This window comes from Stenella coeruleoalba, assembly GCF_951394435.1.
Source record: "Stenella coeruleoalba genome assembly, chromosome: 5".
In the NCBI taxonomy this organism is placed as follows: domain Eukaryota; kingdom Metazoa; phylum Chordata; class Mammalia; order Artiodactyla; family Delphinidae; genus Stenella; species Stenella coeruleoalba.
Genome location: NC_137150.1, coordinates 78,748,544 through 78,775,766, shown reverse-complemented (window position 1 = coordinate 78,775,766; position 27,223 = coordinate 78,748,544). Strand labels below are relative to the sequence as shown.

Sequence of the window (27,223 nt, the reverse complement as noted above, 5' to 3'; positions counted from 1 at the left end):
CCTTCAATCCAGTTCTTATAACATTAAGATTCAACAAAAATTCCTCTAGTTTCTGGCTCAGAGGCAATGCCCATCCTTGATTTTTTTTTTTTTTTTTTTTTTTTTTTGCGGTACGTGGGCCTCTCACTGCTGTGGTCTCTCCCGTTGTGGAGCACAGGCTCCGGACACGCAGGCTCAGCAGCCATGGCTCACGGGCCCAGCTGCTCCGCGGCATGTGGGATCTCCCCGGACCGGGGCACGAACCTGTGTCCCCTGCATCGGCAGGCGGACTCTCAACCACTGCACCACCAGGGAAGCCCCCATCCTTGATTTTTAGTGCTGCTGCTACAGAGCTTTCCATATTTGTTCATCCTCTTGAGTATTTTAATGAGAATTTATGAAAGGGAAAAAAAGTAAAGGGCCTCTGCCTGTGTCATACTATCGTGCCCCAAAGTGCACTCTTCACTTTTATAAATACACTGCCACCCTCCATCAGGCAACACTTTAATTACTGGTTAGCTCCCTCATGGAGAAGTCATACATGGTCAACTGGTAACTGCACTGGGAATAAGGATAGGGTAGTAAGGGTGTCGTGGGATGAGGGAAGCCTTGGGAGGAAGAAAAAGAGAACTAGAAGGGACACAAAACAAGTGCTTAATGCCAAGCTCATTAACTTGGATGTATGTGGCTCAGTGGTACCCTGGGGTATAACGTGAATAATTTAACATCACTTTCCTTTCAGAGCTTATGGATTCCTTCACCTTTCTCTCTGACTCCCTTTCTTTCTGTTTGCTGTCTGGATATTTCTCCTTCTATCTTCCTCCCTTGTTTGATTTTTTCTTAATCCTCATAATAAGAAATACATTTTATTTTATTTTATTTTTTAACATCTTTATTGGAGTATAATTGCTTTACACTGTTGTGTTAGTTTCTGCTTTATAACAAAGTGAATCAGCTATACGTATACATATATCCCCACATCCCCTCCTTCTTGAGTCTCCCTCCCACCCTTCCTATCCCACCCCTCTAGGTGGTCACAAAGCACGGAGCTGATCTCCCTGTGCTATGCGGCTGCTTCCCACTAGCTGTCTATTTTACATTTGGTAGTGTATGTATGTCCATGCCACTCTCTCACTTTGTCTCAGCTTACCCTTCCCCCTCCCCGTATCCTCAAGTCCATTCTCTACGTCGGCGTCTTTATTCCTGTCCTGCCCCTAGGTTCTTCAGAACCTTTTTTTTTTTAGATTCCATATATGTGTGTTAGCATACGGTATTTGTTTTTCTCTTTCTGACTTACTTCACTCTGTATGACAGACTCTAGGTCCATCCACCTCACTACAAATAACTCAATTCGTTTCTTTTTATGGCTAAGTACTATCCCATTGTATATATGTGCCACATCTTCTTTATCCATTCATCTGTCAATGGATACTTAGGTTGCTTCCATGTCCTGGCTACTGTAGATAGTGCTGCAATGAACATTGTGGTACATGACTCTTTTTGAATTATGGTTAAGAAATACATTTTAAATTTAGTTTTTACTTTTTCCTTATTGTAAAAAGAAAAGGAAGGTTCTACATTTTCCTCTTTTTATTAAAAAGAAAGAAAAGGCATTTTAAATTTCATAAAGACCCAAATGCACTTTTCTCTGAATGTGCAATTGCAAACAGGAAAGAAGGAAAGGTTCCTCACTGCCAGGCTAGTACAAGAAATGACATTATCAGGATGAAGGGGGAACGGGGGATGCATGCAGCAGACTGGAGGGTGGGTAGAAAAGCAGGTCTGTGAGGCACCCACCTGGGCAGAAGCGGGTGCCACTACTTGGCTACTCTGGTCAGCCCTCCTTACTGACCGGGAGCAGAGTGGCTGCTTCAGGACAGCGAGGAGGGAAGAACAGAGGGAGCCAGCTCACTAGCAACCCCACCTTCCTTCTGACTCTCTAATCAATGGCACCCAAAAGTCTCAGTAGGAAACAAAGTGAACAATTTATCACACCCAGCAAAGTCTCTGGAATGATGGGGTGGATCGGTCCTCCAAGTTCTCCCTAGAGCATACCTGGGGAATGAAGATGAAGCAGTTGATTGTGGTTGTGCAAACAAAGATACTTCCAGATGTGAGTCCATAGACCAGGTTGGGCCAGGAGTGCAAGTATCTGGTGACCACAAAAAGAAGCCCCGCAGCCAGCACCACGAGGTTGACCCCAACCATGATGGTTAAAGACTGATTCACAGGAGGAGAGCTGACATGGTCAGTCAAGCCAGCCAGGTAGGCCCCATAGAGCAGCAGCAGGCCCTGGACAAAGAGGAGAAGAACCGGAGGCTCAGAGAAGTGAAATATCAGGCTTGGGGTCCAAGAGCAGTAGGGTTGGGACCAATTTCCTCACCTGTAAAATAGGGATAATGATACCTACCTTAAAGGGTTGCTATGAGGAGGATTTACTAAGATAGCACTTGGGACTACCCTTAGGGTGGTCCCCTTACACCTCATGTATGCGTGATAAATTTCATTTTCCTCTCCTCTGAGAATTCGTTTATCAGAGGTCAGCAAGTCAGCCATCAGAGAGGACTCTGCCAGGATGAGGTACAGGATAGGATGATACATGCAGGTAGGAGCCCTACAGAAAGGACTGCCAGGCACTGGGAGGGCAAGGGGCGCACCATGCTGCTGTGTGCTTCTGCACTGCATGGAGCTGAGGGGCATGCAGAAGCTGAAATAGCCCTGTGGTCCCCTTGTCAAGCCATGTGCCACGGCAGGGGAAGCACTGGAGGAAGGGGCTCTTTTTTCTAATGCTCCCAAAGGCACCATCTGCTTGCCAAGCCCTGCACCTGCAAGACTGCATCTGCCCGGAAGGGATGCCTTTTTCTAATTCACACAAAGGATCTCTATAGGCTAGCAGCAGCTCTGTGCCAGTGGGTGTTTATGGGAGACGAAGAGTGAAAAAAGAAGAGAACAAAGGCAGGCTGGGACCTGGACAGGACCGTGGGACAGGCACAGGCAGCAAAGGCCTCATCTATACCCTTCACCCTCTTTGTGACATTCCCTGCCCCGCCCCCCCAGAACCCAGGGCCCTATTCTTTCCTCTTTGTCATGAATGTAAACCCGCTCTCAGATTTCTCATTTGTACTACACAGAAAATGGCTCACAGCTTCTTAAAGTGCTGCCTCTCCTAGAAGGAGCTACATTTAAACAGAAATCAAAGCTTTAATCAATAATACATAATATATAGATTCAACGTATGTTCGCCAGATTCGGGGCAAAGCTCTGTGCTGGGGTAGGTGTAGGGCAGGAAGCAGTGTTGCCAAGTGGAAGTCATGGTTCTGGCTTTTAAGAAGCTCAGTCTGGTTGGGAGATTTAAGGCAAGCACCCAAATATCAATGTTTTATGACACAGGATATGAAGCTGCCACGGGGGATGAGGTGGGGTGGGAACTACAGGGACTCAGAGTGAGAACTAATAATAAAAGTAAGGTCAGATATCAGCAGGGTACCTGCCAGTGGCCCTGAAATCACACGATCTGACCAACTTCATCTGCAGGGATGGCCCTTAAGACAACTGTTTGGAGGACTGGCTGTGCCTACAGTGAAGGAGTAAGCACAGCAGGGATGCTGTCTGGGTGCCCCGAATGCTCAGTGTCCCAAAGGGGGCCAAATGTGGCCGCCCTGAGATCGTCAATGACTAGAGGACATACAAGTCAGCAGGCCAGTGGGGCCTGACTTTTGGATAACTGACGCCATCAGGCAGCATTTGGCAGAGTTAGATCATTAGTAATTTAATCAAAGGCAAATAAAATTAATTCTATGATTCTGAAATGCTCAAATCTGATTCTATTAAAATGCTTTAACTCCATTAAAATTCTTTCCAAAAGTGAATCAGGTGTGAATAAAGCATCTATACACGCATGACTCGTGTCTGAGTGAATCACATCTGATATTTGTGTGTCATTCGCCCTCACTGCTGAGAAGCGTGGGGTGGCGGTCCGGGGACTTAATGTGCAAATTTGGGGTCCTCCTCAGGAGCTGCCCGAACAGGGAGCCCATGGGGGCCTGGCTCAGTCACCTTCCTGATGGCTCAGCACTCTTTCCCCTTTTTCTTTCTTTGTCCTATAGAAAGATATTGCAGTGAAATAAAATGGAAATGGGATTATATAAAAGGCAATGGAGAAAATAAATCAAGTTGACTTGCAGAGGGAGTTGCTATGGGGGAAGTGCTGAGTTTCTGTGCCGGGAAGGACGTGCTCTTCTACAGGGGCTCGAAGAATGGGAAAGGCACTGTGCTTTCAAAACTGTCTGGGGGCAGGGGTGGGCAGTGGAAGATTAATAATAAAAGCATCTAACATGTATTTAGCTCTTACTATGGGCCAGGAGTGAACGAAAACTCAACATGCATTAATCCTTTCAAAACTCAGACCCCTTCTGAGAGGATGTTATCATCATCCCCATTTCACGTATGAAGGAATCGAAGCTCAGGGAGGTCAAATGAGGTTCAGGGTCAGCTAGGAAGGGGCTGAGTCATTATTCAAACCCTGCCTGTTCTGTCATATTTTGAAGCTCATTTTCTTAACCACTAGTAAGAAACTAGAGATCAAAAGCTATTCACTTCCTACCATTTTCTCTTAAAGATATTTCTATCAAAGTAATACATGCACATGGTTAAAAAGCAACATTTCCCTGTCCCAGCCCTGCCCATCCTCAGGCCTATTTCTCAGAAGCAACCACTTGAACACTTTCCTAGTGGTGAAGTGAGTCAAGTTTACCTTTAGAGGCCATCTATTTCTACAAGACCTCCTTTTCCTCTGCCAGCAATCAATCAACCAGGCCCCTCTCTCCTAATACTCAACAGGTAGCCTCCTGCCATGCAGGGCTCGCCTGTTCATTGAAACAGACCTGCCCTATGCCACTCCCCCCCTCCCCCGCCCCAAGCCAGATTCTCTGTCCCTCCAAGCTGAAAACCAGCTAACAGGATAGTTGGTTCTCCTTTAGTGCCCTGTATAGTATCCTGTACCCTCTAGAACCAATATCCTCCTTTTGCCATCTAACAGAGATAAATGAGTCGAATGATGGGAGATTCAGGGCAGTATAGGAGACACTTTGAGGCAGATGGAACCACTCAAAGGACACCATGGATGTTCCCATTTGTCTTAGGGCCAACCATGCTTCCAATCAGAGCAAGAAAGTTAGGCAAGTGGAAGGCAGCAGGTTACCTTGACACAAATCTTGAAGAAAGACCCAAGAGGAGTAATAAGGGCACTTAAGAGAATAGGTTAAGCTGGCTAGAATGTCTCCTTATAATTCCCCTTGCAGGTAGTTGGGGAGAAAACTGGTATTGACAAATCAATGAAAAAACCAGACCAAGAAATGGGAGAAACAGTGGGTGAATTCCACATGATTTGGGGGAGGACTCAATGAGGGAGTCCAAAGATTTGGAAACGTGACCCTCAAAACAAATAGAGTACAGCAATAATAAGGCTCATGGCTTTGAGATGTATGCATCAATAGAGGTCTCTTCTGATTTCAATACTCTTTGCAGAAATCACCTCGTTAATTCCTATAATTCCTCTTTATATCCATTTTGTTGGTAACAGAGAGATAGTATCCCCAGGAGATGAAGTTACCAACCTTGCATCCCAAAACGAGAGCAATCCAGACATCAGGGTACCGGGAAGCACAGAAGTGTGTGCTAGTCAGAGAGCAGGACACGTCTCTACCTGTCACCTAGAAGGGACACAGAGTCAGGACTGAGGGCACCCACAGTTACCAGGAACACACATACACAGCAGATCTTTGTAAACATTCTAGTTTGTGAAATCCTCTATCGCATATAATTTCTCCCTTAATATGTAAAAACTATACCATTTAGGTGACTCCATTAGAATCTAAATGAGAGTAACCATGAGTTGCGGGAAAAGACGACAAAGTTGGGCTGACATGTGGATTCTTGGTGCCAGCAGGGCTTACCCCTGTTATGTGCTTTGCTACCACAGTGATTCAAGTTAGTGCATCAGCAAAATTACAAATTATTTCACATCCTCTTTCTGCTATTTGTTAACAGCTGAAACCTTCAATATTGAATCTGCACTGTCAAGATTCCCCTGTATTCCTCAGCTCCTTTGTTAGGCTGGAGATATAATGCTTCCTATTAATTGAACACTATATACTGGGCACAGTTGAGTCCTTTACCTGCATTGTTTCCCTTAATCTTCACCACAGCCCTATGAAATAGGTAGTATTATTATCTCCATTTTACCTATGAGGAAATAGAGACTTAGACAGGTTAAAAAACTTTCCCAAGGCTGGTAAGTGGTAGAGCTGGGATTTGAATTGGGGTTGACTAACTCCAAAGAACACCTCAAAATACTACCTTTACCTTTCAACAGTTAGGGTAAAGAAGCTCTCTATAGCTGAAAACTCTCATTACTGATAAGGTGGAAGCAGAGATAACTGCCAGGCAGATCTCTGTCTGCTGCCATCTCAGCGGTTGCTACTGGAAAACACTTGGGGCGGGAGGAGCAGTGGGAGCGGAGCAGACCCTGCAGACAAGGGGCAGGTGTTCATGGTGGCCACAGCTCCTGACTCGCCAGCCTCTTTGGGTCATTTATCTTCTCGTTGGGAGGATGTCCACACAGTGAACGCTACTGGGAGAATGACTCCCGTGTACCCACAGAAGCCAGTCCCTCCAGTTCAGGAACTAGATTCTCCAGGGATTGGGCCCCTCACCGTCATACTGACACTGAGAATCTGGAGGCACCGGATGGGATCAGTCAGCACCCACGTCATGAGCAGGATCACATCTGCTACCACCAGGGCTGCCACCAACCCCAGGAGCTGCAGGTCTTTGATTATCTGCAAAAGAGTCAAGGTCATAACTTTCCTTTGCTCACTGGCTATACAACACAGGGGCTAGAGTGTCCTATGTGCTCTGAGATAAAGGCTCCAGGGTTAACCTTCCAAAGGGGCTTCAAATCCAGCCATCAAAGATGAAACAGACACTAAACACATGCAGTGACTTCTATGTGCATATCATCATTAGCACCATTACACATTTTCATTTGTTCGTCCCTTCCATATCCTGCCTTTTCCCACAAAGGATTCAAGGGATATTATAAAATAAATACACTATTATTTCTATATGTTTATATAGCACATAGATAGATGTGGAAAATTTTACATAAAACTATTAACAACCATTAACCTGGAGGGTCAGACTGAGAGATGATGGTGGTGGAGGAGAGATTACTAGCATTTTCTTTAAACATATGTGAAGCATTTGACTTAATACAAAAAGAATGTGTTATTTTTGTGGTTACAAAAATAAGATTTAAAAAAATGTATGCAGCAACAGGATGAAAAATATTAAGGAAAGAGACAATAAGGAGAATTATGATGAATGCTCAGGTGAGGAGAGCACATACCATTCAAGAATTGGGGCAGAAACATGGGTCTGCATTTTTGACAACCAATGAAAAGAAGGAAGCACAACTAATTACATGATTCATGGTGTTTGTAAGATAAAAACAAATCAGTTGCTGAGCCAAAATGCTCCAAACCAGTGATAAGGAGAAAATCTTCAAATCAACTAGCAAAAAATGACACAGTATGTATAGCGGAACGAAGATAAGGAAGACATCAGATTTCTCATGAGATACAAGGACAAGTGAGAAAACAGTAGAGGGAAATCTTCAACTAAAGAAAATAAAATATCAACCTAGAATCTTATATCCAGAAAAAATATCTTTCAAAAATAAAGGTGAAGTAAGGACTTTTTCACATAAACAAAAGCCAAAAGAATTCAGCATTAGCACACTTGCATGAGAATGTTAGATATCCTTGAAGTAAAAGGAAAATAATACCAGATGAATATAGGGATCTATACGAGGAAATTAAGAGCTCTGGAAATGTTAACTTCATAGAAAAATATATGATTGATATTTACTATTTAAATATCTTTAAAACATAACTGATTGTTTAAACAAAAATTAATAACAATTGTGTGGGGCTTGTAACATATGTAAAAGTAAAAACAACACAAAGATTGGAGAGTGGGGAACTGGAAGCACACTATTGTAAATGAAATACTTATGCCATAAGTAAATGCCAATTATATAATTATACACAAACTCTTCCAGAAATTGAATTGGAGGGAATACTTCCCAATTCATTCTACAAGGCTGCCATTACCCTGTTAGAAAACCAGAAAAAGATTTTATAAGAAAAGAAAGCTGCAGAGCAACATACCTTAAGAACATGAACACAAACATTATAAACAAAATTTTATGAAAATGAATCCAACAATATAAGAGGGTAATACATAATGACCAAGTGGAGTTTGTTTCAGGAATGCAAGGTTGGTCTGAGATCCTAAAATCATTTAATGTAATTCACCATATGAGCAAGCTAAAAATGAAAAATCATACGATTAACAGATACAGAAAATACATTTGACAAAACCCAACATTAATTCTTTATAGACTCTCAGTAAAATAGGAATAGAAGGGAACTTCCACAGTTAGATAAAGGGCATCTATGATAAAACTACAGCTAACATCATTCTTAGTTTTGACTAAGATAGGATGTTTTCCCCATATGATCAAGAACAACTCAAGGATGTCTGCTCTCAGCACTTCTACTGAACACTGTACTGGTGTTTCTAGCCAGTGACATCATACAAGATTGAAAAGAAAATTTCTTTTACAGAAGATATGAATCTATATAGAAAATTTGATGGAATCTGCACAAAAGCTACTAGAACTAATAAGTAGTTTTGCAAGATTGCAGCATGTAAGATCAGCTTACAAAAATCAATTGTATTTCTATATATTAGCAACAAAAAATTGGAAAGTGAAATAAAAAACAGTAACATGTATAATAGCATAAAAAATAAAATACTTAGGAATAAATTTGATAAAAGATATGAAAGACCTCCACTGAAAACTACAAAAAAATTGCTGAGAGAAATTAGAAAAGACCTAAATATATGAAGAATTATACTGTGTTCATGGGTTAAAAGACACAACATTGTTAAGAAATCAGGTCTCCACAATTTGATCTACAGATTCAACACAACCTCAATCAAAATCTCAGCAAAAAATTCGCAGAAATTGGCAAACTGATTAAAAAATTCATATGGAAATTCAAAGGACCTAGATTAGCCAAAACAACACTGAAAGAGAAGAACTAATACTCCTTGACTCAAGATTTAACATAGGACTTCCCTGGTGGCACAGTGGTCAAGAATCCGCCTGCCAATGCAGGGGACACAAGTTTGAGCCCTGGTCTAGGAAGATCCCACATGCCACAGAGCAACTAAGCCCGTGCGCCACAACTACTGAGCCCGCGTGCCACAACTACTGAAGACCATGCACCTAGAGCCTGTGCTCCGCAACAAGAGAAGCCACCGCAATGAGAAGCCTATGCACCACAATGAAGAGTAGCCCCCGCTTGCCACAACTACAGAAAGCCCGTGCACAGCAATGAAGACCCAACACAGCCAAAAATAAATTAAAAAAAAAAATGATTTAACATAAAGCTACAGTAATATGGTATTGGTGTCAAAATAAACAATGACATCAATGAAACAGATTCAACAAAGGTGCAAAGGTGAAGAAGGGACACTCTTTTCAACAAATGGTGTCAGAACAATTGGATATCCATATATAAAAAATGAACTTCAATCCACAGATCACATCATATTTCAAAATTAACTCAAAATAAATCATAGACCTAAATGTAAAAACAAAAACTCTTAAAACGTCTAGAAGTAAACATAGGAGAAAAACTTTTGGGGCCTTGGGTTAGGCAAAAGTTTCTTAGATCTGATACCAAAAACATGATCCATTAAAGAACAAAGTAGTAAACTGGACTTCATCAGAATTAGAAACATCTTCTTTGTGAAAGACATTCTTAAGTGAATGAAAAGTCACAAACTGGAAGAAAATCTTTATTTGATAAAGGACTGTATCTGGAATATAAAAAGAACCCTCAAAACGCAATTATAAGGGCTTCCCTGGTGGCGCAGTGGTTGAGAGTCCGCCTGCCGATGCAGGGGACACGGGTTCGTGCCCCGGTCCGGGAGGATCCCACATGCCGCGGAGCGGCTGGGCCCGTGAGCCATGGCCGCTGAGCCTGCGCGTCTGGAGCCTGTGCTCCGCAACGGGAGAGGCCACAACAGTGAGAGGCCCGCGTACTGCAAAAAAAAAAAAAAAAAAAAAAAAAAACGCAATAATAAGAAAACAAACAATTAAATTAAAAAATAGGTGAGAGATTTGAGCAGATACTTCACCAAAGAAGGTATATGGATGGCAAATAAGCATATAAAAAGATGCTCAACACTGAATCAGGGAAATGCAAATTAAAACACAATGAGAATCTACCATACATACCTATTAGAATGATCAACGTGAAAATGACCAACCAAGTCTAATGTTGGGAAGGATGTGGAGGAAAGGGACTCATACACTTTTGGTGGGAATGTAAAATGGTACAACCACTTTGGAAAACCGTCATGCAATTTCTTTAAAAGGTAAGCATATACCTACCATATGATCCAATCATTCTACGCTTAGGTTTTTTTTTTTTTTTTTTTTTTGCGGTACGCGGGCCTCTTACTGCTGGGCCTCTCGCGTTGTGGAGCACAGGCTCCGGACGCGCAGGCTCAGCGGCCATGGCTCACGGGCCCAGCCGCTCCACGGCATGTGGGATCTTCCCGGACCGGGGCACGAACCCGTGTCCCCTGCATCGGTAGGCGGACTCTCAACCACTGTGCCACCAGGGAAGCCCCTAGGCTTAGGTTTTTAACCAAGAGAAATGAAAGCATATGTCTACACAAAGACCTGTACACAAACATTCATAGCAGTTTTATTTTTATAGCCCCAAACTGGAAACAAACCCAAACATCCATCAATAGGTGAATGTATAAACCAACTGTAGTTACATCTACACATTGGAAAATTACTTAGCAATAAAAAGAAAACCACTGATGCAAGTAACAACATAGATGAATCTCAAAATAATTATGCCAAGTAAAAGAAAGATAAAAAAATACATACTATATAATTCCATTTATATAAAATTCTGGAAAATGCAAACTAATCTATAGTAACAGAAAGCAGGTCAATGGTTGCCTGGGGACAGGGACAGGGGATGTAAGAATTGGACAGGAGAGGGAGATGACAAGGGTGCATGAGGAAACTTGTAGATAATATCCCACATTTCACAGTGTATACATATGTCAAAACATATCAAACAGTAAACATGTGCAGTTCATTGGATGTCAATTATACCTCAATAAAGCTATTTTTAAAAAAAGGAATTAGTGTTCTAGAGGAATGAATGAACTTACTGTCCTTTAGACAAACTTTTTCATATGTATGGTTACTCACAGTGGAGCTTTTGATAAATATTCACCACAATTTAATAATGTTTGGTAAAAAAAAAGTACTGTCAGTCCAGAGAAGTAAACTCCAACTGAGTAATATGTTAGGTCTGGGCAGGGCCTACATAGACAAAGCGTTTGATGATCAGGCTTTGAGGTGCGGGCAGCTCTATCAGGAAACCTGATAAAATGGGGGAATGTGGTTAGGATGACACCTGATGTCAGGCACATGTAGGTGGTCTGGCTGCCACATAGCTTCTAGGGTTGATTCTGTCTGCTGAAATGGGTATGCTCTTCCTTGCTCACTGCTCCAGGCTCATCCTTCTTAGTGCAGAGAATGCCCTTCTTAAATGGAAAAGAATCAGGCTCCAGAGAGGGAAATAACTGCTTATCTGCTATAGCTTCTCTGTAATCACTCTCCCTCTGTCCACTTTCAGCTCACACCTGTGCCAAGCAACAGCCTCTCTGGGCATATTGCTCTCCCTCAAACTGGTGCCAGATATGGGCCAGCTCACACATCCCCCAGAGCAGTACCGGGGCCTGGGGTGCATATGAAGCAGAACCTTTGTTTAAAGACCTATATCCCAATAGCACTGACACCGGCCATGTGACTCCAAGGTTTGAAGTAAGGAGCAGGAACTTCAGGTCATCATAAAAGGGCCAGACCCAGTAATCTGGCACAAGTTTCTCTAGCTTTTAACCAGTAGTAGAGCTGCTGTCTGTGATCAAGCACTGTGTACTTGTTGCCTACTCACCACTCTCTTGTCTGGAACCCTCTGGGTAAACACCTTGTAGAGTCGCCAGCTCTTTCCCAGAATGGGGCCAAACACAAGGGAGGTCCCAATGCACAACATGGACAGTCTTACCTATAGGCGGAAAGGGACAGAAGCAAGAGGCAGGGGAGAATCCTTTGTGGTTCTCCATACATTCTGATCTGTAAAGCCTCAGTCCACAGAGGACCTGGGGCAGAAAGTGGACCTCACTGACTCAGCGTTCCAGGGATTGCCTCTGAAAGTGCCCACAGCAAGGATAAATGTAACCACCACCCGCATCATATTCAAAACAAAATTGAAGACTTCACCTACCTGAATGAGAGTTTCCATTGACCTTCCTGCTAAAGCACCTTGATGGTGAATCCCAAAGAGGTAAGCACTACTGTAAGTCAGACAACTGCCCAATAAGGTCACAATGTTCAGATTGGGACTGGACATCTTCACAATCCTATGGGAAACCAGGAAGAAAGATACCTACAGTCATGTCATTTGCCCTGGGAGTGGGCCAGAATAATCTCCAATGCAGCCTCAGAGTAAAAGGCCATAGGGAAGAAACCACTTTACAAATCTGTGAAAAATTTAAATAAAATTTTTTAAAAATTAAATAAATATGACTTATTTAAATTTATTTTCAAAAAGAACTAAACTCTGGTATTTCTTGCTTGTATAAACTCCAAGTCTTTTAAAAGAAGGTCACTTCCTTTTTAGGTGGTATCAGAGAAGAGTTAGCATTTTTCCATGAAGTTTATGGTTGCTAAGAGACTGCTCTATGCAGCCTAGTGAATAAATAACTAGCAGGTAGATACCTAAAGAGATACAGTTTGGAGCCTTTAAAAATGCGTTGTAAGGTAAACTACTATTTGAAAAAAACAGACAAAGATACCACAAAAAAAGAAAATTACAGGCCAATATCACTAATAAACATAGACGCAAAAATCCTCAACAAAACATTAGCAAATCGAATCCATCAATACTTTAAAAGGATCATACACCATGATCAAGGGGGATTTATCCCAGGGATTTTTCAATATCCGCAAATCCATCAGTGTGATACACCACACCAACAAACTGAAGAATAAAAACCATACGATCATCTTAATAGATGCAGAAAAAGCTTTTGATAAAATTCAACAGCCATTTATGATAAAAACTCTCCAGAAAGTGGGCATAGAGGGAACCTACCTCAACATAATAAAGGCCATATATGACAAACCCACAGCTAACATCATACTCAGGAGTGAAAAGCTGAAAGCATTTCCTCTAAGATCAGACAAGGATGGCCACTCTCACCACTTTTATTCAACATACTTTTGGAAGTCCTAGCCACAGCAATCAGAGAAGAAAAACAAATAAAAGGAATCCAAGTTGGAAAAGAAGAAATAAAACTGTCACTGTTTGCAGATGACATGATACTATACATAGAAAATCCTAAAGATGCTACCAGAAAACTACTAGAGCTCATCAATGATTCTGGTAAAGTTGCAGGATACAGAATTAATACACAGAAATCTATTACATTTCTATACACTAACAATGAAAGATAAGAAAGAAAAATTAAGGAAACAATCCCATTTACCATTGCATCAAAAAGAATAAAATATCTAGGAATAAGCCTACCTAAGAAGGCAAAAGACATGTACTCCAAAAACTATAAGACACTGATGAAAGAAATCAAAGATGACATAAATAGAAAGATGTACTGTGTTCTCGGACTGGCAGAATCAATATTGTCAAAATGACTATACTACCCAAGGCAATCTACAGATTTAATGCAACCCCTATCAAATCACCAATGGCATTTTTCACAGAACTAGAATTTTTTTTTTTTAATTTGTATGGAAACACGAAAGACCCTGAATAGCCAAAGCAATCTCGAGAAAGAAAAATGGAGCTGCAGGAATCAGGCTCCCTGACTTTAGACCATACTACAAAGCTATGGTCTTCAAAACAGTATGATACTGGCACAAAAACAGAAATATAGATCAATGGGACAGGATAGAAAGCTCAGAAATAAACCCACACACATATGGTCAATTAATGACAATGACAGAGGAGGCAAGAATATACAATGGATATACACCCTCTTCAATGGGTGATGCTAGGAAAACTGGACAGCTACATGTAAAAGAATGAAATTAGAACATTCTCTAACACCACACACAAAAATAAACTCAAAATGGATTAAAGACCTAAATGTAAAACCGAGTATCATAAAACTCCTCAAGGAAAACATAGAACACTCTTTGACTTAAATCACAGCAATATCTTTTTGCATCCATCTCCTAGAGTAATGGAAAGAAAAAGAAAGGAAACAAATGGGATCAAATTAAACTTAAATGGTTTTTCACAACAAAGGAAACCATAAACAAAACAAAAAAGACAACCTACAGAATGGGAGGAAATATTTGCACATGATGCAACCAACAAGGGATTAATCTCCAAACTATACAAATACCTCATACGGATCAATAACAACAACAACAACAAAAACCAAACAACACAATAAAAAAATGGGCAGAAGATCTAAATAGACATTTCTCTAGAGAAGACATACAGATGGCCAAAAGGCACATGAAAAGATGCTCAACATCGCTAATTCTTAGAGAAATGCAAATCAAAACTACAATGCGGTTATCACCTCACATCAGTCAGAACGGCTATCATCAAAAAGTCTACAAATAATAAATGCTGGAGAGGGTATGGAGAAAAAGGAACCCTCCTACAGTTGGTGAGAATGTAAATTGATACAGCCACTATGGAGAACAGTATGGAGGTTCCTTAAGAAACTAAAAATAGAGCTATCATATGATCCTGCAATACCACTCCTGGGCATATATCTGGAGAAAACCATAACTTGAAAAGATACATGCACCCCAGTGCTCACTGCAGCACTATTTACAATAGCCAGGACATGGAAGCAACCTAAATTTCCATTGGCAGGTGAATGGATAAAGAAGATGTGGTATGTATATACGATGGAATGTTAGTCAGCCATAAAAAAGAATGAAGTAATGCCATTTGCAGCAACATGGCTGGACCTAGATTATCATACTAAGTGAAGTAAACCAGACAGAGAAAGACAAATATCATATGATATCACTTATATATGGAATCCAATTAAAAATGATGCAAACGAACTTATACACAAAACAGAAATAGACCCACAGACATAGAAAACAAATTTATGGTTACCAAAAGGGAAAGGTGGGGAGGGATGAATTAGGAGTTTGGGATTAGCATATACACACTACTATATATAAAACAGATAACCAACAAGGACCTACTGTATAGCATAGAGATCTATACTCAATATTTTGTGATAACCTATAAGGGAAAAGAATCTGGAAAAGAATATATATAATACATATATTAATATATACATGTATGTATAACTGAATCACTTTGCTGTACACCTGAAACTAACACAACATTGTAAATCAACTATACTTCAATAAAAAAATAAAATTAAAAAATAAAATAAAATGAGCTGTAAGGTAAACTACTTTCTGACAAAACTTTGGGGAATTTTTCATCCACTATTTACTTTATTTGACATGTAAATTGTTTTCCTCTCTCTGTTTGACCAAGAGAGGAAGAGAAAGCAGGGATTGAAAGCAGGAAATTTGGGAAGGGTTGTTTCTTAAGTGATTTTTAAATGAGGTTATAGAGCACTTTGAAGATTATAGGGAAATGTGGACAATCACAGTCTGACACAAATCCTGGGCACCAGTAGAGGCTTGGGACAAGGCAGAAATGTGTGAATTGGTTAACCTAAGGGGAAAAGCAGGTTTACATTGGACTGTGATTGATAACAATTAAGAAATAAAAATAACTAGTAACAGTTAAGAAGTAATGTAACTGTACTTAAGAGTTTTAGTCTAAATAGTGTATTCTGCATAAATGCAATATTGATACAACTAGTCATTTGGTAATTATACCTATACGTTTATTTTTTTCTTAAACTCACCTAAATTTTCTTTAATGAATGAATGAATTAATTAATTATGGCTGCATTGGGTCTTTGTTGCTACGCGCGGGCTTTCTCTAGCTGTGGCAAGCGGGGGCTACTCTCCATTGCGGCGTGTGGGCTTCTCATCGTGGTGGCTTCTCTTGTTGCAGAGCACGGGCTCTAGGCGTGCGGGCTTCAGTAGTTGTGGCACATGAGCTCAGTAGTTGTGGCTCGCGGGCTCTAGAGCGCAGGCTCAGTAGTTGTGGCGCATGAGCTTAGTTGCTCCACGGGATCTAAGGGAAGATGTGGGATCTTCCTGGACCAGGGCTCGAACCTGTGTCCCCTGCACTGGCAGGCGGATTCTTAACCACTGCGTCACCAGGGAAGTTCCCTATATGTTTATTTTTAAATAGTAACAAAGGGGGAAAGCATTCTTATCTATGTACCTGGATTACCTGGCTGACCACCTTAAAGGCCAGAGCGAAGGCAAAACCAGCTACTTAGTACAGCCTACTTTAAAGACAGGCAACGTACCTAGGAGGCATTAAACAAACAGTTTGGCAATGCTGTACTTAGAACCATCACAACCACCATCGGCCCAGCTTGATTACTTCATAGCCGGCAACATAATTACGTCCACACATACAAGAACACCAAACCTCTGCCTGCGACTCAGGCCCCAAGTACAGTCACCGTAAGCCAATGAGTCCAGCTGAGCCTTACCTAGTCTTGGAGCAAAAATCTTGATTTTTTTCTCTTCCTCTAAAAGTGAGAACAACTGCCTTGTAAAATGGGGATAATAATAATACACGCTCCCCTCCTGCCCAAACCAAAGAGTTGTGAGGATTCAAAGGGGCAATGTAGCCAAGTGTGTGGCACAGGGCCCAGCATGTAGCAAGCATGTTGCAAGCATGTTGCCAACACAGCTGATGATACTGTTAACCTCATCATCTTCCAGGCTTTAGAAACCTGGTAATCACCTTTTCCCTCTTCCTTTTCCTTCTCCACTTCTACCCAATCAATTGCCAATTTCTTTCACTTGTTATTTCAAAATCTCTCTGAGCTATCCCTCACTCTCCATTCCTGCTACCACATTTATCCAGGATACAGTCGTGTTAGGAGAAATGGAACTGGAGTCAGTATGAGATGGGAATCCTGGCTCAGCCAGTCACAGCTGTGTGACTTTCATCGCCTCATTTAACTAGTCTATGTTCCTGCTTCCTCATTTGTGAAATGAAGATAGTATCTTCTTTTGTATCCACCCACAGGGTACTGTGAGGATCAAATGAGGTGTGTGCTAAAACTCTTTGAATACTCTAAGGCGATGCAAAAATGTTAATCTTTAGATTTTTTGGTGTAAGCTTCAGCTCTCTGTAACACCAGTTTTTCCCTGTCCTAATACATCTTGCGTATTACTTTCACACTTATTTTCTTAAAATACCACCTTCAACACTTACCAAGAGAGCTACATGTATAAAGAACAATTTTCTATTGTTTACCTTAAGTCTCCTGTATCCCCATTTAAGATTTAGCCCTATCCTACCTATCCACTTCTTCCTTCAGGATTGCTTCCTCAGTCATCATGTCTTCAAACTGTGGGCTTAGTGTAATCTTCCCTAGTTTCTTTGTCTCTTCCCATAAGAAGGGGGAATATGTGCTGAATATTGACTACCAAAATAACAATGATTATCAGCAGCTTCACAAAGCATTTGTTAAGAAAAGTATACATTAGAGAGACCAGTGCTGACACTGATTTAGAAAAGAGGGCACCGCTGACCAGGACTGGCCACTCAGTGCAGCCAGAAGCTTGGGTGGTGGTAAAACCACTGGGTGGGATCCTGCAGGACCAAGAACTGAGGCTTTTCTTCCCCGTGGCCTCTCACAAGCTCCTAGGCATCAGCTATGAATATCTGATGATGAGGTTCTCACCAAGCAAATGCCCAGTTTCACAGCCACACATCTGTGTTGTCTAGATCACTGATGGGTAGGTTTCTTTCTTAACTCCTCTCTGGACCATTTTATTTGAACACCACTGTACAATCAGGTCTCCTCTGTGTAATTCAGTACTGCATGAATCCTGATTTAGAATTCCTCCCCCTCCTGATTTAGTTAGGAGGAACTCAATTTAGTTTTTTTAAAAAACAAAATATACATTACATAGTCTTCACATCTCAGAAGTTGATGCAAATTAATTTTCAAATGGACGTGTTATGGACTTATATATGTTTTGATATTTTTCCTAAACAATGATACTGAAAACTTGCCTCAGAAAAAAAAATGAATAGAAGATGATTTACCTATTGTGTTTGGCCAAGTTAACACCTGGGAAGTCACTGAAAGGTGAATCATCTCCAATTCAGCAGGTGAATTATGTAAGTCTGGAGAATGTCTTTGCTACTTTGATAGGAATTCAACCACCTATATCATTTATATTTTTCTATTGAACCAAAAGATGAAGACTGCATATGCTGAATATTTTAATAAACAAAAACATAATTTCTACAAGGGAAGAAGATTTAAATATTATCTACTTATAAATAGCCAGGCCCATCTAGATTACTTGTGTTTCATTTATGAAGAGACAAAAAGCCCAGACTGGGTTACTGACAGTCAGAAACAAGGTGGCATTTTTTTTAAAAAAGGATTTTATAGCTACCTCATTATCTTTTTTACTTCATTTACTGATTGGCAATATAAGGCAAGAGTTTTTCTTGATTTCTCTCTTCTCAAGTAAGGTTTCAGTACATAGAGATAAATATATATCCATCTATATCTGCAGAACCTATATAAACCTGTATTATCATTTCGAAGTCTTTAATGAATTCAGATGCATAAATGACATCTAACAGTATGATGTTTTAAAAATCTTTATCAAATATCAGTTTCTGAACTTGGTCTTTCATTATACTTGGAGTTATAGAGACACTGGTATCCTGTTGTTTCTTCTTAATGATCTTAAGGACAGAGTTTGGAAACATAGCCTGTGAATGGGGCTGAGGGTACTTCTTGGCTTGCTGTTACTATTAGAAAACTTTCCTAAAATGTCACAGGGCCATGCTTTCTAAAATGCTACATGAGTCGATATAAATAGTATCATTGAGCTTTAAACATATCTAAAAACATACCCAAAAAGCTTTTTAATAAAACAATTAAGATTAAATTGTGAAATTTATTGAATTTTTCAGTCCACTGTTTTTGATCCACGCTACAATGGGATTATAAATCTAACTCATCTGGATATGTTCCAAACAGTCTTATCATAATTTTGTCTGGTGTGTTTCAGCAAATGTGATCATTTATCATTTTGCTTATTTCTAATATATTAAGTTCAATTCAAATTCTGAACACCTCAAACTAATATTTGTGTGACCTGTAGCTATTTATATTCAAACTCTGTATTTTAAGGGTGAGAGCAGCCTGGTGCTGCTTCTTCCTCTCCTGCCTGGGCCACCATCCTAGGAGACTGTCCTAGGAGATTTCATTAACCTTTCAACTTCCAGCGTTTAAATTCTTTAATCATAACAACTTCACTTTATTCCCCTTTCAGACACCCTGGGTCACACCCTGGGTCTTATGATCATTCAGAATGGTTCCACTTCAGAAAATTTAAACGCCAATATCTCTGATTTCAATGCATCCAAAATGTAACTCCTGGTCTCCCCCCTCAACCTGTTCTTACATCCTTCCTCAGTTCAGATAATGGCAACTTCATCTTTATATTTGCTTGGACCAAAAATCGTGGAGTCATACTTGACTCTAGCTCACCTCCCACATCCAATCTGTCATGAAATCCTATTGGCTCTATCCTTAAAACACATCCAGAATCCAACTACTTCTCACCACCTCTGCTGCCATCACCCTGATCAAAGTCTGACTTTGCATTTCTCATTTGGATTATTACACTAGCCTCCTAACTGGTCTCCCTGCTTCTACTCTGGACCCTCCCGACTTCTATTTTCAACATAGCAGCCACAGTGATCATGTCACTTCTCTGCTCAGAACCCTGCAATGGCTTTCTATCTCACTCGAAAAAAGCCAAAGTCTTTACCAGGGTCTACAGTGCTTACACATTTAGTGCCCGTTATCTCTCTACCTCATTTCCTACTTCTTCCCCTTGCCCACTCCACTCCACACACCTCCTTGCTATTTCATGAAAACACCAGGTGCTCTCACACTTCAGGGCTTTAAAGTGGCTGTGCTCCCTGCCTGGAATATTTTAATTCACATATATGCATGGTTCATTCCCTCTCTCCCTTCATATCTTTATTCAAATGTTACCGTCTCAACCAGGGCTATGATGACAAACCCACTTAAAATCACACTCTTCCACTAGATACTAAATCCTTATTACTCCACACTATTCTCTCCATCCCCATCCCACCATAGTACTTATTACCTCTAACATGTTACATAATTTACATATTTATTATTCTTGTTGTTTATTGTCTTCTCCTGCCAATTAGAATTGTTCATGATGTACTCCCAGCACTATAACACTACCTCACATATTAAAATCATTCAATAAATTTTGCTGTACAGCAGAAACACAACATTGTAAAGCAACTATACTCCAATAAAAATTAATTTAAAAAATCACCCAATAAATACTTGATGAATGAATGAATGAGTCTCCTATCCTCAGCCCTCTATTCTCATAGGCTTACATCTAATACACTTGCCCACTGACAACATCCAGACCTTCAGTTCCTTGGTTCTTTAGTTTTCTCACAGTCTCTCTTCCTTCCTCTACTCAATTTCAAACCTCTGGTTGGTTATTGGGACTGTTCTCTCAACAACACCCAATTCCCTTTCCAAACAGGCCCTTTTGTTGCACCTGCTCGACAAAACTCGCATCAAAAGTTCAATCCATTGATGTTACTCAGCCATAAAAAGAATGAAATATTGCCATTTGCAGCAACGTGGGTGGACCTAGAGATTATCATACTAAGTGAAGTAAGTCAGACAGAGAAAGACAAATATCATATGATAACACTTATATGTGGAATCCAAAAAAATAATACAAATCAGGGCTTCCCTGGTGGCGCGGTGGTTGAGAGTCCGCCTGCCGATGCAGGGGACACGGGTTCGTGCCCCGGTCCGGGAAGATCCCACATGCCGTGGAGCGGCTGGGCCCGTGAGCCATGGCCGCTGAGCCTGAGCGTCCGGAGCCTGTGCTCCGCAACGGGAGAGGCCACAACGGTGAGAGGCCCGCGTATCGCAAAAAAAAATAATAATAATACAAATCAACATATTTACAAAACAGACTCACAGATATAGAAAACTTATGGTTACCAAAGGGGAAGCGGAGGAGGGATAAATTAGGAGTATGGGATTAACAGATACATGCCACTATATACAAAACAGATAAACAAGGATTTACTGTACAGCATAGGGAACTGTATTCAGTATCTTGTAATAACCTGTAATGCAGAAGAATCTGTACACCGGAAACTATCATAAACTGTAAATCAACTACAGTTAAATAAAAAAAAAAAAATTACAGTTCACTGTCTGCTTTTACATCCAGGCTGCTGACTGCTGTGGGGGAAAATTGTAAAACCTTGCAGACCGTTGCCACCAAAATCAATCAGCCAAGCTTACTGTACTACCAGTCAATCTTTTTATTTGTTCTATGAGTTATTTCTTCATATTTCCTTTGTGAGTGACTCACTTCATTGGATTCAAAGAAATAAGAGCACGTGTCTGTCTGGATGATGCCCTCAGTCTAGGCTTGGTGCCCTCCTCCACGTCCTTATACTACCCCAGGGTATAGGTGCATCAATACAATTGTTGTGTTATATTACATGACAATTGTATTGATTTTGTTGTCCCACTAGACAATTTATACTCCTCAAAAGCCAGGATGCTTCTTATTTGTCTGTATTTCAGCCCCTAGCACAGGCTTTGGAAAATGGCAAGTGTTCCATAACCATTTGTTAGATGGATGAATGAATGAATGAATTCATTAATGGACATGGAAGGCCCATTGTTTCTTCCTTTCTCTGTTGTCTTCCCTAATCTCATTTTTCCCTGGCAACGCTCTCCTCTGTTAGGTGGAGGAAGGAGGCTCTCATCCTTCCCAAAGTGTGCCAAATGGCCATAAAGTGGCAGAGATCCTTGGCAGTCAGAGGGAGAGTCAAGAGCCGGTTCAATGGGTGCTAAGGCAAGAGGGGTACATTCTGGGTAATGGCAGGAGCTTTAGGAGGATCCCCTTGGTCCCTCTTAGAATGGCTGGAAACTCCCTGGCATTACTGCACACAAAAGGGCCAAGATATTTTACGTGCCGTGGACTTCCACAGACACAGGGTTTTAACCACCTGGCAAATCCCCAGCCCCCAAACCCTCACTGAAAAGCCGCGTCATCTGGGTGAGCCCCTCCTCTGCTTCCTCTCTCAGCATGGTGCCAAGGGAGTCTAAAAATAAATGAGAGAAAGGATCCTAATGGGATGCTTGTGAAGCTTTTTGCTCTCCCATTCTTTGTTTCTAGGAAAGCGCAGCATCTTGGGGATGTGTATACTCACACAGGCACACATGCATATGTGTTCACTTGTCTCCAGTGAAATCAGGCCACTTGAAAGATTCCTTTCCATTGGCTGAATTCATCTTGGAGAATCCCCCCAGGAAATGCCTTTGTCGAATATGTCTCTTACATCATGTGTCGAGGGCCATGTAGGCCCAGTGACATGATTGTTGTTGAGCAATTGATGGATGAAACCTCATCCTCATGACCACATAGGCTACAGGGTCTCAGGTGACATCTGCTCAGAGGTTAACAACACGCATCCCATTCTGACTTCAGAAAATCCGCTGATCTTGATTTGCTGCTTGCAGCTAGGCTGCAACGCATGCCTTCTCTTTACATCCTTGCAGGCAGTAAACGATGTTTTGTCATGAACTAAAACACTAAGCCCTGCTTCTTGTCCTGAGTGGGCCTGGCCCCTCTAAATGTGCCTGCTTTCCTGTAGCCATTAAGCGCTTGCAGAGCCTTGTTTTACACGGAGAGACCAAGGTCCCTACCAACTATTCTGTCAATTCAGGCCTATAGCACTGAAGCTGGGGAGGAACTAGATGAATAGGGACATTCTGCCTGCAGAAGAGCCAAATGGTTAGCAGTAGTTTGACTTGATGAAATCTAGGGCCCCTTCCAGCTCTTCCCTTCTCAACTTATTCCAGAAGCAAATTTCTTTTCCCTGCTCTGGCTTATTAATAAGCCAGTCACACTTTGCATTTCTTTTTTTTCAAAAGATTTTTTTTGGGGGGGTGTATGGTTGTTTTACAATGTTGTGTTAGTTTCTACTGTGCAGTGGAGTTCCCTGTGCTATAGAGCAGGTTCTTATTAGTTGTCTACCTTATACATATTAGTGTATATATGTCAATTCCAGTCTCCCATTTCATCTCACCACCACCCCCCGCTTGCCCCCCTCGGACCCTTTGCATTTCTGCTTCTCTAACTTAAGCAGGAACAATAGGCTGACCTGGTTACCAGAGATGCATTAGAATTTATGTCTCAATCAATCCATCAAAATATTTAGCTATTAAGTGCAAAAGAAAACTTGGTATACATCCTGCCCCTAAATTTCCCTTTAACATGATCTTCATGTCTCCATGTTTTATTCATTAATCTCTTTTTAATAAACTTTCTGCATCAGACATTAATTCAACAATTCTTAAATATCTACTTGTCAAGGTATTAAGAAGAACTGGAGACAGGAAAGCAAATGAGATCTAATTTCTGTCCTCAGCTCATTAGGATTCTACCTCTCTGGTTTCTAATGTTTTCATGGCAAAGACAATTTGCTTATTCTGTCACCTTTTAAAATAGAATAAAAATTTAATTTAATATTACCAGTTATTTTCTCAGTATACACTGAGCAATTTAACAAAATCTATATATATGAATGTATGTTTAATATGGATATTTTTATGTGACTATGAATATAAATTTCTAGTATACAAATTTCAAAATGCACAGCTCTCATGGAATATAAAAAGGCCTAAGGATCAATTTTAAAATGCAGCCTTGCAAATATTTTTAAAGCTGAAATGTGAATATTTAGATATAAGACCCAATGCCCATTAATTACGTCATTATACCAGCTCAAGTTTAGGACAGTGGTGAAAAAGCATACTGATAGATTCAAGATAAGCTGGTGATGAGAGGGGAAAAAAGAGTACCAAAGGGTACCCTTACTAGAAAGGAGCTTATATGGTTTTAATTAGGAGTATTATGGCCACATTCCACATAGATTTTTAAAAAATTAGTTTCTATGTCTCATGCACTTGTAATATATTTTAAATGTGTTTTTAAAGGCTGGTGAGGGGGAAACACTAGAAACACAAAAAGTCCTCTTCTGTCATATAACCTCAGACCCTAGAGGGTAAGCATGTGCTGTAATTTATGAAGCAGTGATTTCAACTTCCTTTCTCCCCTTAGCTGTGGGAAAGGCCTTGAGCAATTCCTAGCAGGAGACTTGTAGCACTTCCCAAAGGACAGAGCAGATGCCCTGATTTTAAGTAGAGCATAAAGCACAGCACAATTGGCCACGTGAAACACCCAATCACAGGGCGTCTGCTGTGAACCAGAATATTATCATTTACCAGGTGACATGTAAATTGATCTCTCTGAGGCACCAAAGACTGGCCTGCCATCTTGGGGAGGTTTCCTTTCCCTCTTTCCCTTCTTTCTCATCCTCAGGTTTGTGGTGTTAGAACTTTGGGCCTTAGTGAATCTGAGTGAAATCCCCAACAGCTACAACTGCTGGAATCATACCCCACTGGGCCACAATCTGGGAATTCATGATGTTGGGACTGGGTTTTACTCAGTTTTGTCTCTATCAGCACCATCTACAGGGCCCTGAACCTGGTGGAAACCTATTAAATGTCTCTTATCCTGGATAAATCATGAGTCTTGGAAGAGTACTCCAAAGAGAAAAAGGGAGACTTCTAGAAAGGCAGGACCTGCTTGCTCCCCACCACTCTGCCCCCCACAAATTGCCTAGGACAGGCTTTGAGTCTTAGGGTTCTAAGGAACATGGCTTAAACCACTGAGTGAACCTGATTCCCTTATTTTAAGATGAAGGGACCAGTATGCAGTTTTACAGCCAGATAGGGACCACGTGGGGACAGCTAATGTAGATGTCCTGACTCCTGGTTCCTTCTGGTGTTCTCTCACTTCCCTCCAGTCTACCCCAGCCACCTGGGACCTGTGTCCATCCTACTGATCAACGAACTTCTGCTAGGGCCTTCCTGACCCTGGTTTCTAACGTCCTGCACTAGCTCTGGCAGGCCCAGGGTTTTCTTTTCTTTCTTTCTTTTTTAAAATATTTATTTGTTTATTTATTTGGCTGCGCTGGGTCTTAGTTGCGGCATGTGGGCTCTTCATTGCCACATGCAGAATCTAGTTCCCTGACCAGGGATCAAACCCGGGCCCCCTGCATTGGGAGCGCAGAGTCTTAACCACTGGACCACCAGGGAAATTCCAGGCTCAGGGTTTTCACCTCTGCCTTCTCACCTTTAGCTGGAATTTACCATCAAGAGGAGATAGAGAGGTAGTCTGAGTTCCCTGGAGTGCCTTCTACTGGGCATTGCCTGCCTCTTCCAATTCTGATTGCCGGCCTGGACCTCAGACCTTGGCAGGGTTCCCTGCGACTCCTGGCTCGACCTACTGGCTGCAACCCCAGACTGAATTCTTGCTACAGCTGGCTTTGGGCTCTTGGTTTCCATCATTGTCTAGTGTTCAAGTCTTGGCCCCAGCAATGGCCTGGAAGTATCTGCCTTAGGCTGTGACAGGAGTTGCATATTCTGTCCTGTAATCTGATGTGAAAGGAACAAGTGTTAGTCTGTGTGTATGTTTAAGCAGCTTTCATGGATTAACACTGAGGTTAATACTGAGGTTAATTCTGAGGTAACACAAAATTGTGGAAAAGGCGTGGCTTTGAAATTGGACTGACTAGATTGACTAGCTGTGTGTGATCTGTCTAACCATGCCAAGGTGGTTTCTTCATCTCAGTTTATCCTCCTGAGTGCTATATGGGTTAGAGATAATGTACCTAAAGTAAAAAGCAGATAAGAAGTCTGTGATAGAAAGTAACAACTAGTACCTTTAAGTTAAACTGTCTGTGTGTACACATACAGGGACTAAGTGCTCATTTCATGATGTTTGAAGTAGTGAAGGATCCTGAAGTGCCTCTGGATCATCAAAAATTACGTTATAGTCAGAATCATATGAATACATGTTTTCTCTACTACTTAGAATATTGATAATTATACAGAATAATATTAAGAAGAGTAGGCAACATCAATTATATATTTAATATGTGCTAGGCTGTGCTCTACATAAACTACCTAATGCAATCTTCATAGCCTTCTGAGATACACAGTATCATTACTCCTATTAAAAAAAAATTTTTTTTTACTTATTTTTATTTTTTGGCTGCATCACCCGGCATGCGGGATCTTAGTTCCCCAACGAGGGATCGAACCTATGTCCCCTGCAGTGGAAGTGCAAAGTCTTAACCACTGGACTGCCAGCGAAGTCCCATTACTCCTATTTTTAAATAGAGAAGTGGGATTTAGCAAAGTTCATTAAAGTGATCAAGTCACATGCCTAATAAGTGATGGCGCTGGGATCTGAGGTGGAGTTTGATTCCAGAGCTTGAGTTCTTATGCCATTTAATCTTTCACTGGGCACACCTTTAACCTTGTTAAGGGAAGTTAACTTTTTTTTTTTTTTTGGCCGGACCACACATGGCATGCAGAACTTCCCTGACCAGGGTTGGAACCCATGTCCCCTGCAGTGGAAGCAGAATGTCTTAACCACTGGACCACCAGGGAAGTCCAGGATGTCAACATTTCTTAACCCCTCTTTCCATTTTCCCACCTAGGCCTATTGAGGAAAGGTTTTCCTCCCACTCTCCCCATGTGGGAAACTGCTGAGGAGGAAGCTTTCACCTCCCTCTCCACCCCAGTACTCACTCTTCCCCGAGCGAGCAGGAGCCTGCAGTCACACTGGAGAGAGGTAACAGGCCTGGGCCACGTCCTACCAAACAGTCTCCAAGGCAGGAATTTCCACTCCACTTCCCTCCCTTCCCATCTCCACTGGGCAACGAACTCGTCTCCCTTCCTGGGGCCCATTTTAGAGTTGTGTCAAGCAGCG

General features: G+C 41.3%; 1 protein-coding gene across 3 annotated transcripts in view; it reads right to left on the bottom strand.

Annotated features, from left to right (window-relative positions):
- GPR156 (G protein-coupled receptor 156) overlaps nucleotides 1–27,223 on the bottom strand; it is a 94,844-nt gene that overhangs the window by 13,114 nt on the left and 54,507 nt on the right. Inside the window, exons 4-8 of one of the 3 annotated variants that reach the window (XM_079922643.1) lie at nucleotides 12,432–12,567; nucleotides 12,102–12,212; nucleotides 6,693–6,818; nucleotides 5,595–5,690; nucleotides 2,035–2,271 (exon numbers count right to left, since the gene is read on the bottom strand). In XM_079922643.1, coding sequence (XP_079778769.1) covers nucleotides 2,035–2,271; nucleotides 5,595–5,690; nucleotides 6,693–6,818; nucleotides 12,102–12,212; nucleotides 12,432–12,567 — 706 coding nt within the window. The remainder of the gene's footprint in view (nucleotides 1–2,034; nucleotides 2,272–5,594; nucleotides 5,691–6,692; nucleotides 6,819–12,101; nucleotides 12,213–12,431; nucleotides 12,568–27,223) is intronic. The other 2 variants (XM_079922644.1, XM_079922645.1) reach the window with 2 other exon arrangements.